This window comes from Haliotis asinina, chromosome 12, assembly GCF_037392515.1.
Source record: "Haliotis asinina isolate JCU_RB_2024 chromosome 12, JCU_Hal_asi_v2, whole genome shotgun sequence".
In the NCBI taxonomy this organism is placed as follows: domain Eukaryota; kingdom Metazoa; phylum Mollusca; class Gastropoda; order Lepetellida; family Haliotidae; genus Haliotis; species Haliotis asinina.
The window spans coordinates 16,800,772-16,814,384 of NC_090291.1; the positions used below are offsets into that span (position 1 = coordinate 16,800,772).

The following is a 13,613-nucleotide window of genomic DNA, read 5'->3' on the forward strand; positions in this document are numbered from 1 at the left end:
CCCCTCATTATTATCACCTGCACAAGCTTTCACCTACTGTTCTATTAGCAGCTCACATACAACTTAACTGCTATTTGCGTTCCATTTCTTTCAATAGGTGACAGTTAGAGAAGAGGTAACAATAAAAGTTATGAGATTGAGTTATCTGTGTAGTGGAAATGGCAGCCGAAAATGTCTGTAGTAAGTTACAGGGAACATCTAAGAAGGAACTGACACAATTTTTATCAAATTGTATGAGAACATAAATCAGATAACTTATTTTTTATAGAGTGAAGGTAGGATAAAAGGTACCATGCACTTTAATGATCTTTCAAAAGTGTATTTGAGCCACTCAACAATTTTGTCATTGTGAAAGGGAATGTAACCAGTGGAAGTGGCATTTTTATTTTTGAGATAGTCCCCAGACACCCATAACAGGGAGCCATATAGGTGAAAGTGAAGCTAATCGAACATATCCGGAGGTGGGAACCACACACACTGTTTTGTGGTGATGTCCTCGGACCTGTGGATAGAACTGCCAGAGCTCAGGTGTGACTACCAATGTCATTACACTATTTCTCGTTGATGTGAATCCGTGCACAGAGCCCATCATCTGGCTCCCTAGGGTAACTGACAGAGACAGTATGGCCATGTCAAGTCCTTATTCTGATGCTTAATTATGTTAAAGGAAAAGAAATCTTAAATGTCTACACCAAGGCAACATTTCACAAAGCAATCATAGTGGTAATGTGATCGTAACTTACATACTTCAAAATAGACTTACAATAGCTGTAGCGCCACAATCACTTTGCAAAATGGTTAATTATTTTAAATGTAGAGAAAAGCAAATTATGCATCTGAAATGTGTAACAAAAATATTTCAGAACAGTGTAATTAAAAATGTCAACAAAATGTCAGGGATCTTTATGATCTAATGTTAAAATAGAAAGACAAGTTGGTTAATGTGTGTTTTATTATCTTAGTTGCACTGGGTATGGTCATGCATCTAGTCTATGCTTTACTCTAGGGCATTGATGGAAATAACTGCAGTGCAACTGAATCACTAAAGCATATAATTAGAAAGCAATAACTGAATCACTAAAGCATATAATTAGAAAGCAATTATAAATGTCTTTACCTGAGAATACGTTACACAGCCTATTTCGAAACTTTTGCTAAACTGTCAGAATGATCTTTATTATCTAATTCAGGTACAACTGTCAGTTTACCATATTAGTAGTTTTATATCAAAATGATATTGCTTGTAAATGAATATGATATTCATCTAAAAAAATGAAGTTAATATGAAACAATAAAATGTGATGGTTTTAAATGTTTTAAGCACATGAGACAAAGCAATATCATTATTTCCAATACATGCTGCAACATGTGAAGCCCATTTCTGTTGTTTCCTCTTGTCATGTATTGATAGAATGATTGCTTACAATAGCATAAAGCCAAACTTCCTTTGAAACATTGGAGGGCAAGGAGGTGAAGTTACATCGTCATGTGTCTGTATAGGACTGGCTTTTCCAGCTGATCATGCTGAGCCCACCTTGTTTCCAGTGATGATTTATTTTATTTGAGTATATAACTCATGGATGTTAATAGATGATCCAGTTGATATCAGTGACCCTGCCCTCATCATTCCTCCCTGCAGGCGCCCCCTCCCTTCAAAAAGCAGGTACTTTCACAACTAATAAGCAGGTGTCACTCTCTTACCCCCCATTATGAGCAGGTGCCCCTTTAGGTGGAGATAACTGTCAATCATTGCACTGGATATCTAATATATTTGGACAGTCAAGATCTGCTATTTTTTTACCAGCCGATATGGTTAATCTATTATATGTATACTAACATCAAACATTGCAGTGTTAAGATATGGCTCTATTGTAGGCCAGTAATACTACCAGGATTTACTACAAACCTCGATGTTAGCTAGGCAGATATAATTCAGAGTAATAGAGTAGGCAATTGTTGTATGAGATTAGATTGTACATTACAGATAACATCTCTACCTTGGTATGAAAGCCATTGCCCTAAACCTGTCTCCCATAGCTTGTCTACTTTCATTGGTATGATAGTGGTCATGAACCAAATTCATCCTGTATCTGTACAGGTTTAAGTGATATGGATTCGAGCATTGGTTGTTGAATTAATATACATTTACTTATCTGATAAGTGTTATTTTTGTTTAGGTCCAGAAGTTTGCGTTACTTTTCAGTTTAGACACCTATAAATCTTCTTCTTTCTTCTAACTTTGATGCATGAAAATCCATGTTGGTATTGGTCTCTAGTAGTAACCCATGCTTATCATAACAGGATTGGGTGGTCTGACTTAACTGACACATGTCATTGCATCCTAATTGTATAGATAGATGCTCATGCTGTTGATCACTAAATGGTCTGGTTAAGACATTGTTATTTATGGATCATCATCATATAGCTGGACTATTGCTGAAAGCGACTTTAAATAACGCACCAAGAACCATGTTTCATACCACATTGCCAGTTTTATATTTGGTTTACAAGATATAGTCAACACATTGTCATGGTTACTGCCTTGCTGATGGGCGTCTAAATAATGAATGTCCCCAATTGTTTTTCACTCCCATAGAAACCAAGCATGGATTCTGCATATTCCTGGGATGGTGGGGTAGCCAAGTGGTTAAAGCTTTTACTTGTCACGCCGAAGACCTGGGTTCGAATCCCCTCTTGTGTCCCCCAATGTTATATTGCTGGAATATTGTTAAGAGCAGCACTCGCTCACTAACTCACTCACTCACTCACTCACTCACTCACTCACTCACTCACTCACTGTAAATATCCCTCGTGAGGCAATCAAAAATACAAATGTCAAATTAATCCAGTAAGTGTAGTGTAAAATTAAAAGTGATATATTTTTGCAGTAATATTGCATGATTAATTTGAAAGTTTGTTTTTAAATTAGATGCTTTCATTGGCATAAGTACAACCTACACTTCTTGCAACTGACTACAACAAGCAATTTGGAGATCTGAAGGGACCTAAGTGCATTTATGAACTCTTTGTAAGTCCCCCCTGGAGTTTTCTGGAGCCATTATACTTGTGTGCAAGGGGTAATCCCCAGATGTATGTTTACATTGTTCCCCTGTCCCTCCAGCCCCATTTCAAAGTGACTGATACACCTACTTCATACATCTCCAGGTTGAAAAGCAAACACCAATTTGACGTAATATGCTGCATGGTAGACGTTTTTATGTCTCAAGTGGCTTTCAATCATATACTGCAGGGATCAAGTCAAATGTTTCCAAGACTTTAGATGGAAGCGTCCCAAATAATCAATGACAAACCTTATTAATTTGTTAGTTATGTAAACCAAAACATAGGGCCTAAATTTGTTTTCAAATTCTGTTTTTACATTTTCAGTGAACATGAATGATTTCGTGTTTCTCTGACTCCAAGATTTTGATTTAGTCCCTCAAGGAACTTTGAGGCAGGTCAAAAGAGCACCCCCTTTCTGTCTCCAAGTGTCATAACCCTTAATCCCTTTGTTGAGCCTTGACACAATATGAGACACTCCAAACCTCAGTTGTCCATATTCTATATCAATCATTTCCCTATCTATTCTACATCATCCCCTTCTGGACTGTTCTCAAGGCTTGGATTCGTAACCTCATCCCTGACTAAAGCAGGTCAGCTTAATGTTGGGCTTAATGCTGGAGAATCTGTGGATCAGTTCCATGTTGATAATGATAGTGATAGTTTACACCTAGTCTGATATTATCCCATACACTCACCCTTGTAACCTGCCACCTGATCACACCTTTCATGTACTGTTGTATCTCCCCCACATCTCCTGTCAAACCCACCCCGCCCCTCCCTGTCCTCATCAGTCCCCACAGTGTCCTCCCCTACTCACCCTGTCCTCCCCATTCCTTCAGTGTTTCAGTTCCCCACTTTCCTACAAACTCCATTTCACCCTCCCCACTTACTGAATGCTGGGTTCCAGTTTCCATGCACCATTCCCTCTATCCCATGCTTGTTTCATTCCCCCTCCTATCCATATAGTCTCCCCCTCCCTAATCTACCTGCCATTTATTGACAAAACAGGGCTAGTATCTGGGGACAGTGGAACTGAAGCCCGATAAGCTGAAGGTCAAATCCTCCTCATACTATTTACTCATTTGATACTACTGAGGTATATCCAGTGGTCACTGTGTTTGTTTCCCGTATGTGATACGGGTGATATTGGGTGGTCAGTACAGAGGATATTAACTGGGAATATTAACCTGGCTGAACCCTGCGTGTGGTCAGGGTAAGTGGTCAACATGGTACATAAAAAAATCGGTGACAGAGACTTTCTTCCAAACAGCGATGTGGGAATCACCTGTTTTCATTTTTTAGGTGGGAAACAATGTGTCAACCACAACATCTTCAAATCACTTGGAATTACTCTTATCTGCTGATAGTTGGAATAGGGTTTGCTGCTTTGGGAGTCAGCAGAAGCTTGCGACTTCTGCACCATGGGAAGTTCATCTCTCTCTCTCTCTCCCTCTCTCTCTCTCCATTTCCCCCTCTCTTTCTCTCTCTCCGTTTCCCCTCTCTCTCTTTCTCTCTCACACACACTGTTTTATTACGGAAATGTTGCTAAAAGCAGAGTAAAAGCTGCTTGACTGACTTGATTTTTCTTTCCCCTTATTATGGGGCAATGGGGTATCCTACTGGTTAAAACAGTGTCTTGTCACACTGAAGACCCAGGTTCAGTTCCCCAAATGGGTGCAATGCATGTAGTTACTCACTCATTCCCATTATGGCTAAACTCTGTCAAAATCATTAGAGGCTTTTGCTTTTGTTGCTATGCTGCCAAATCAAGCTGACTGGACCATTAATATACAAGGACACCCAACCATGTGAGTCCATGAATTCTGTCATTGATGACAGATTCAAGGCGGTGGGATTGCAGGATAGTAGTTACAGTGTTCGCTCATCATGTGAAAGAACTGGGTTCGATCCCCTACACGGGTATAATTTGTGAAGCCCATTTCTTGTTTCCTGCCATGATATTGCTATAATATTGCTAAAGGTAGCAATAAACCAAAGTCACTCATTCACATGTAGGATTTCTTTGACCTCATACAGGTGAAAGCAGTGCTAAGCCCAACTCACTGACTAGCATCTTATTGTCCAAACAGGGAAATAATTAATCAGTTTCATTTCAGTGGTATGTGTCATGGCAGTATCATGATAGCTATATATGGTCTTATACCAAAGCAACAGATTTATCTTCCTGACATGTTCCAATCCGTGTGGAGAAATTAAGACATATTGAAATTTGATAGCTGTTCTCATGAGTCAAGGTTAACTTGTGTTCTCTAAGTTACTTTCATTGATTTGTGCATCTTCTTTATGCCCTGTGGATATATGTCATTATTCTGTGCAGAAATCTAATCTAATCTAATGTGAGATACACATTATGTATCAAGATCAGGAAAACCATTCAGACCTACATTCTCCAAACATCAGAAACTGTTTTCATACTCATTGTAGCCAGGGATATATTAAACTGGAAATCAGCAATCTGTCAGGTGGCAAGAATAATATGGTTTAAGAAACAATGAAAGCTGAATGTTGAGATACCTGGGTACATATCAACGATTTAGGCTGCTATTTTGGTATTTGCATGTATCATGTATATAAAGTCTGTGCCAGATATGTTTTTGTATCATTTGCTTGAACAAGAATGTGGAATGCATATTTCCAAGTGGCTATTAGATACTCTTTGGGAGGTATGCATTCTGTACAGGCTTATTGTTTGGTTTCAAGGATCTGGTGTACCCAGTACATGAATGTGATCTGACAATCAGGTTAGATCATCATGTTTTCATTATGGATGACTTGGAGTCTAGATCTTGATCAATTTCACTAACAGTAGTTGCTGGATAAAGGGACCTCTTTTGTTGGTGTATCACCAGAGGCTGGTAAGCTGGAGGTTAAGGAAACACTGATTGGTACTGGAAGGTACAGGGCCTCATACGAAGGTGGTACCACTTGTACTGGAAGGTAGGGGGCCTCATATAAAGGTGGTACCACTTGTACTGGAAGGTAGGGGGCCTCATATGAAGGTGGTACCACTTGTACTGGAAGGTAGGGACCTCATATGAAGGTGGTACCACTTGTACTGGAAGGTAGGGGGCCTCATATGAAGGTGGTACCACTTGTACTGGAAGGTAGGGACCTCATATGAAGGTGGTACCACTAGCACTGGAAGGTAGGGGACCTCATACAAAGGTGGTACCACTTGTACTGGAAGGTAGGGGACCTCATACGAAGGTGGTACCACTAGCACTAGAAGGTAGAGGGCCTCATCTGATCCCTGTCACAAGTTTGCTACTTGGGGTATTGGAATGGATTCCTGTAGTTGGAGGTTAAGGGTTAAAGGGTTAATTAGATAGGGGTACTTCCCACAGATAGGGGTTGAGGTACAGGGATGGACTAATTTCATCATCAGATGGAACTATTCATAGTTGCTGGTGTTTCGGTACATCTGCTGACTTTATTGTTATCTACCTGACCATTCATCAGAAATCTTGTTGCTTATTTGTTTGCAACCCAATAGCAGAAATGTTAAAGTAGTGATGCATAACGTAACAGTGTTGAATTAATATTGCTTGCAAAATAGTTTGATATAGGGCAAGGTTTATGGATAACTACTTCTTTATTTCTTATGTGAGACATTTCAATACAGATTCTTGTACCGGTGTCAAGCTGGAGACAATGATTCAAGAATCTGTATCGAAATGTAACACTCAAGAAATAAAGGTGTTATCAATAAATATTGTTGTATATTGTGTTTCAACTTCTAAAATGCCACTCAAACAAGTTATCCAAAACTGTTACATTACAGAACATTAATATACACCACATCTGATATGTTTTACTGTATCATGTTAATTATTTATTCCTAATTCCCTTGTCTGGGCCGCAATTTGAGAAGATTTCTAGTCACCGTACTTGGACCACTCTGGCAGTATATCTTGACCTATCTTTCACTGGAACTTTATCATAGAAAAACGTCATCCACTGTTCGTCATGCCTGTTTTTCAACCATAAATCCCAATTAACAAAAAGCGAAAGATGCTAACAGCTAACTGGGTTGAATGATATAACTATCCACAGCATTGTAACAAATTGGTATAAGTTTTCAACATGTGAATAATTATGAGATACATGTAGTTGTAATCTCGCAATGGAAACAATGGTGCAGGTGTATTAGCATTAGGCCTGTGATATATTACACTGCACCTTAAATCCAGATGGGGCAAATCATCCACTCTGCTCTACATTCTGTCCGAGGTGGATTGTTGTATCATATTTCCTTCATTACACTCTGGCAGTGAGATATTGTTTTAATGAATCCAATGTAGGAAAAATAGGTCAATGCTCTTAATTATTTCCTTTCAAATAAAGTGAATTTTTTTTCTCATCTTGCTGTTAATGGATTCTTGTATTTTTGGAATGTCCCCCCCTCTTCCCCTCAAGTTATATGTTTGATACTATTTTGTGCTTTGTTATTTGTCATTCACAGGCATCACAGCAATTGTGTTGATGATGCCCTAACTATTGGTATAAATATTCATATCTTACGTTCCTGTATCAATGACATATTCAAATGTCAGTAGTGTTAAGCACAGGAGATCAACTCAGTTTCTGGTTCTTTTTTCACAATAGGGACTTTAGGGTAGCCTAATGGTTAAAGCATTCCCTGAAGACCAAGGTTTGATTCCCCACATGGTACAATGTGTGAAGCCCATTTGTAGTGTCCCCTGTTATGATATTGCTGAAATATTTGCTAAAACTTACCTCAAGAAATACTCACATACTGTCTCAGAATGAGTTCTTCATGGAGTACTGGAAATTTACTCAGAGCGATGTGAAACCAGATGCATTCACTTACATAGACAAGATTCTCTGTGAAGACTTGGGCATTTGGTTGTGGGTTCGAATCCCCAAACTCACTCACTCTTTAGTGTACATGACTTGTTGCCGAGTACTTTCTGCAGTGTATGACATCCCACTTGGGCATATGCTTGTGGTTTGAATCATAGTATTTCAAAGAGTGGGAAAGTTAAGTAGTGTTTCTGTGCACAACAAAATCAAATGATAGGATGAGATAAGTTTATAGATTTGACAATTTTAGAATATTGGTACTGATGGCATCAGTGTTTTCTTGAAGCTATGGGTCAAGTATTGCAACATAATGTTGTTTTGGTTGTACACAAATGAAAAGGATGAAAATCTCTGTGTAAAATCATGCAGGCTCACTGAATTGAATTGCACATGCTATCCGCTCCCAAATGCGCAGACTGATGCCCATGATGTTGATCACGCCATGAAATACATGGAACACACAGTGAACACAAAGAGAACACAAAGTAAATTATTTTCTCCTGAGATCTAAGAACATGCCATGCAAGCCATGTAGATTTACTATGTAGAAATCAAGATCAGGGCTTCATTTTTGTGGATTTGGATCTACCTATGGGTTGGAGCTGATGTTCAAGTACTGCCTTGTCACACCTAACACTAGATTTGATTCACTGGTCTCTATATAAACAGACAGGTTAAAACAAGTAAAAAATCACAGCAGCAACATGTAACCTTAGACTATTTATCATCTGGATGTTAAGAAATGCGGACTATACTTCAACAAGAAAAATGTGTTTTAGAATGGGCGTGAAACAGGAAGATAGATGGAAAGAGAACAGCCATGCCTGCATCTTCAATTAAAGATACGTTATAAATGGAATTTTACGGGTGAGATCACCAGATACTGTAGCTGGAGAGTATAGCTAGGGACTGCCGACCCAAGCAGGCATGTGTTCTGTGAGATATCTGACAGCCGGAAGCATGGTGCCCCCCTTGCTGTCCAGGGGGTGAGTGTGGGCAAGCACAGGACCCATGGAGCACTAATGACCATGACCTACCTGAAAGTGTGGTTTCTGATAACCACAGCAATGAAAGGTGTACACATTTGTGAGCAATGGACGATCCACCTGTAGATTAAATTCCTGGACTGTTAGAAGGGTGCAGATCACCATGTCTGCCCTGGAGATACAACAGGTTTCTTCATCAGCTTAATGATAGAGGGTTATTGCACAGAAAAACATACATGAAAGAGTTCTATAAATGTTTGTCTTTTTTCGCTCTTTTGTGGGGCATTGGTGCTGATCTTCAGATTGTTTGTGGCGAAGGGGAGTGATATGACATGCATGCAGCTTGTGTAGGGGTGGAGACAGGAGAATTGGACACCCACTTAATTTGATATTTGGTGGGCAGTTATCATGTCATCTGTTTTCAAAAGATTGTTGTGGAAGATTGTCACAATACTGACCTGGTTTGGTGCCCGAGTTGATAATGGAGGGTTTATTTTAAAATATCTGATCCTGCTATTTGACCTGAATATGCACTTAGGAGAGCACTGTCAGTAGATGCATGTATCAACTGAATTAAGGAAGTGAGTGAGTGAGTATGTGTTTATGCAGCTTTTAGTAGTATTCCAGCATTATCACAGAGCAGAGTGACACCAAATGGGCTTCACACATCGAACCCATATGGGACATAAAACCCAGGGCCCGATTTCTCGAAACAAACTTAAGTTTTACCTTAAATCTCAAACTGAGTTTGACAATTTGAAACAGCTCAATTTTTATCTCAGCTGCATTTTTTAGACTGAAAAAGTCCAAACAACTAAAGAAATCTGTCTTTCAAATTCAGATTGTCTAGTATGTTTGAGCTGGATACCAATTTCCTTTCATTCTGGAAAATGCATATTCCTGCATTTTCACAAATTTGAGCAAAAACTTGAACTTAAGTCAAAACTAAGACTTAAGTTTGTTTCAAGAAGTCGGGGCCAGGTCTTAAGCATGATGACTGAATGCTTTAACCACTAGGCTACCCCTACTGCCCCAACTGAATTTAGCATTTTCCTGTCCAACCAATTCTAAGAGTATAGTTTATCCACAGATTTAATGTACTGAGGGGAGTTGTGTTTCTTAGTCATGTTAGGATCTGCTAAAAGCTTCAAACCAAAGCTGGAGGTTGCCTCTTTAGAAGTAGTTCTATTAAAATGCACTTGTTGCATGATACAGGTGTGACTTATAAGAGGTCATGTTGAGAAACATGTTGTTATATTACTTCTATTCTAACATATAAAAAATCTTGATTTTCAAACTCTCAATTTTTTTTGCACAGATATTTTTATCAGTTACTTAAGTAACTATTTGTTTTGTTACTGCCGTACTGCTAAAGGCAGTGTGAAGTCCAATCATTGAAGTGTTTGACTGTCACACCAAAGATATGGGTTTGATTCCATTGATGGTAAAAATGTAAATAGGCGAAACTAGTTTACAACTACAACGACATGTTCATCAAATATTGCTAAATCATCAAATATTTGTATTCCACTCCCACAATATTTCTGCCAGAACCATAAGAACATTGCAGACTTAAAACTCATCCAGGTAATCAAAATGATCCCAATTTGAATGGAAAAGAAACTGACACAGAAGATCTAAGGTCTGTAGTTAACTGTTAACACATATGTTCAGCAAATCTTACAGCATTTAACAGCATGTAAAAACATTAATCTTTCACACTTTTTAAATGTGCAAACAGGTGGCAATCAAAAGCATCCTCTTGATACTTTTTGGAAAAGCAATTTATGCTTAATCATTTCTTTCAAAGTTAAGAAAGTTTTCTATCTAGTGTATGGATTGCAAAAAACCTGAAAGATCAGGATGATATACAGGAGTGAATGGGAATTTAAATATACATGTAAGTACCATAAAAATTGTCAATAAATATTCTTAAATAAGAAGTGTAAATACTTCCTTGATGACATTAAAAACTGTGTTTTATGTTGACTGTTTATTGTTAGGGGAAATGGGGTAATTGTCGTACTGTTCAGAAATAACAGTCTGTCATTGTACATCGTGGTTCTATGGGTGCTGTTGTACAAAGCGTTCATAGGGACTAAGGTGGTCATATCTCCCATACTTCAACATAGACTTACGACTGTCATAGCGCTGCTTTGTAACACAACACCTTGGTCACACATACTGGTAACTTTATCACTTATAGTTAAGAATATGACACTCTTGATTTCTAGGGGTGCAAAGAAAATTATAAATCTCATCGTTCCTTTAAGTCAGATCAACAATTCTTAGGTAAACAATGGCTTGCATGCTAAGGTGATATGGTGTGTCCAAGTGAGATAGTCAGCCCTATGTCCAACACCTACCTGTCTAAACAATCTCTAAAGCACAAGTCTCTAAAGTAATAATTAATAGTTCAAGTGAATGTTTATATAAAAATATATAAACAACAGTCTGCCATCCTTAGAGTGTCTGCTAATCTAGACTTGCCTTTGAATGGTTAGAATTACTATACCTCCATCGGCTTGCTACTTCCCATCTTGCATAGAACTGGATCTAAAGCATTGACTCTGTTATGAGTTATTGATATTTATGTCCCAGTAGCGAGACCTTCTTTGAGCCACAAATATCATCTTTCTGGTATCCAGATTAGATGTTTTGAATGTGGTCAGTAGTTGGAAACCTTAGACCATAAACTGTACAGACATATGTGGTTTTCCTGCTTTCTGGTCTATGTATGTGATGCATGTTTTTGATTACATGAAACTAATTGCAAGTATGAGGCAGGCTACCCACAAACTAAGGAGTCATTCATGGTCATCTGTTTTTGATTACACAAATTTTGAAAATAATTGTTTCAAATGCTTATTCTATGGTGTTTTTATATCCCATGAAGCATACTAAGCTAGTGTATGTTTAACAATAACGTGCATTTTTTTAATGATGTCCAGAATTTTCATTTCAGTTTTCTGTGAAATTCATTTTCTTGTGTTATTGTTTCGCATCATGTAGTTTTTCACACTGACTGTAAAATTATGAAAACTTGAAATTCAGTTTGTTTGGCTGACAATGTAATTGATAGTATTGCAGCTTGCAGTCCTAGGTAGCATGTAGATGACTCATCTTACCACACTAACGGGTGAAAAAGAGAGTTTTTTTCATGGATGAGTATCCCTTTGTGTCTTCATTGCACAGTTGTATTGGTATTGTATAACCAACATTAAATAACTATCTCTTCCTCTGTTACAGGTATGTCTCTTGCTGCATAGCGGCCACATTGAAGCCCTCGACCATCTACCTGCAGGTTAGTTCATCTCACCTTGGCAGCCTCTTTCATGGGTACAGTTGGCTCACCCTGAAGGTGTTGAGGTAGCCCATCTCATGTGTACAGTGTTGGCTCACCCTGAAGGTGGTGAGGTTGCCTAGCATGTGGGTATAGTGTTGGCTCATCCTGAAAGTGGTGTGGTAGCATATCTTGTTGGTACAGTGTTGACTCATCCTGAAGGTGGTGAGGTAGCATATCTTGTTGGTACAGTGTTGGTTCATCCTGAAGGTGGTAAGGTAGCATATCTTGTTGGTACAGTGTTGGCTCATCCTGAAAGTGGTGAGGTAGCATATCTTGTTGGTACAGTGTTGACTCACCCTGAAGGTGGTGAGGTAGCATATCTTGTTGGTATAGTGTTGGCTCACCCTGAAGGTGGTGAGGTAGCCCATCTCATGGGTACAGTGTTGACTCACCCTGAAGGTGGTGAGGTAGCCCATCTCATGGGTACAGTGTTGGCTCACCCTGAAGGTGGTGAGGTAGCCCATCTCATGGGTACAGTGTTGACTCACCCTGAAGGTGGTAAGGTAGCATATCTTGTCGGTATAGTGTTGGCTCACCCTGAAGGTGGTGAGGTAGCATATCTTGTTGGTATAGTGTTGGCTCACCCTGAAGGTGGTGAGGTAGCCCATCTCATGGGTACAGTGTTGGCTCACCCTGAAGGTGGTGAGGTAGCCCATCTCATGGGTACAGTGTTGGCTCACCCTGAAAGTGGTGAGGTAGCATATCTTGTTGGTACAGTGTTGACTCACCCTGAAGGTGGTGAGGTAGCATATCTTGTTGGTATAGTGTTGGCTCACCCTGAAGGTGGTGAGGTAGCCCATCTCATGGGTACAGTGTTGGCTCATCCTGAAAGTGGTAAGGTAGCATATCTTGTTGGTACAGTGTTGACTCAACCTGAAGGTGGTAAGGTAGCATATCTTGTTGGTATAGTATTGGCTCACCCTGAAGGTGGTGAGGTAGCCCATCTCATGGGTACAGTGTTGGCTCACCCTGAAGGTGGTGAGGTAGCCCATCTCATGGGTACAGTGTTGGCTCATCCTGAAGGTGGTAAGGTAGCATATCTTGTTGGTATAGTGTTGGCTCATCCTGAAAGTGGTGTGGTAGCATGTCTTGTTGGTACAGTGTTGGCTCATCCTGAAGGTGGTGAGGTAGCATATCTTGTTGGTACAGTGTTGGTTCATCCTGAAGGTGGTAAGGTAGCATATCTTGTTGGTACAGTGTTGGCTCATCCTGAAAGTGGTGAGGTAGACTGGGATGTGGGTACAGTGTTGGCTCATCCTGAAAGTGGTGAGGTAGACTGGGATGTGGGTACAGTGTTGGCTCATCCTGAAAGTGGTGAGGTAGCCTGGCATGTGGGGCCACTGTTGGCTCATGCTGAAGGTGGTGAGATAGCC

The 13,613-nt window shown here is 39.5% G+C and overlaps 1 protein-coding gene across 1 annotated transcript in view; it reads left to right on the forward strand.

Annotated features, from left to right (window-relative positions):
- Positions 1 to 13,613, forward strand: part of LOC137257867 (A disintegrin and metalloproteinase with thrombospondin motifs 16-like) — an 85,039-nt gene that overhangs the window by 6,484 nt on the left and 64,942 nt on the right. The window contains exon 2 of the mRNA XM_067795353.1: positions 12,144 to 12,198. Within this exon, the coding sequence (XP_067651454.1) occupies positions 12,144 to 12,198 (55 nt within the window). The remainder of the gene's footprint in view (positions 1 to 12,143; positions 12,199 to 13,613) is intronic.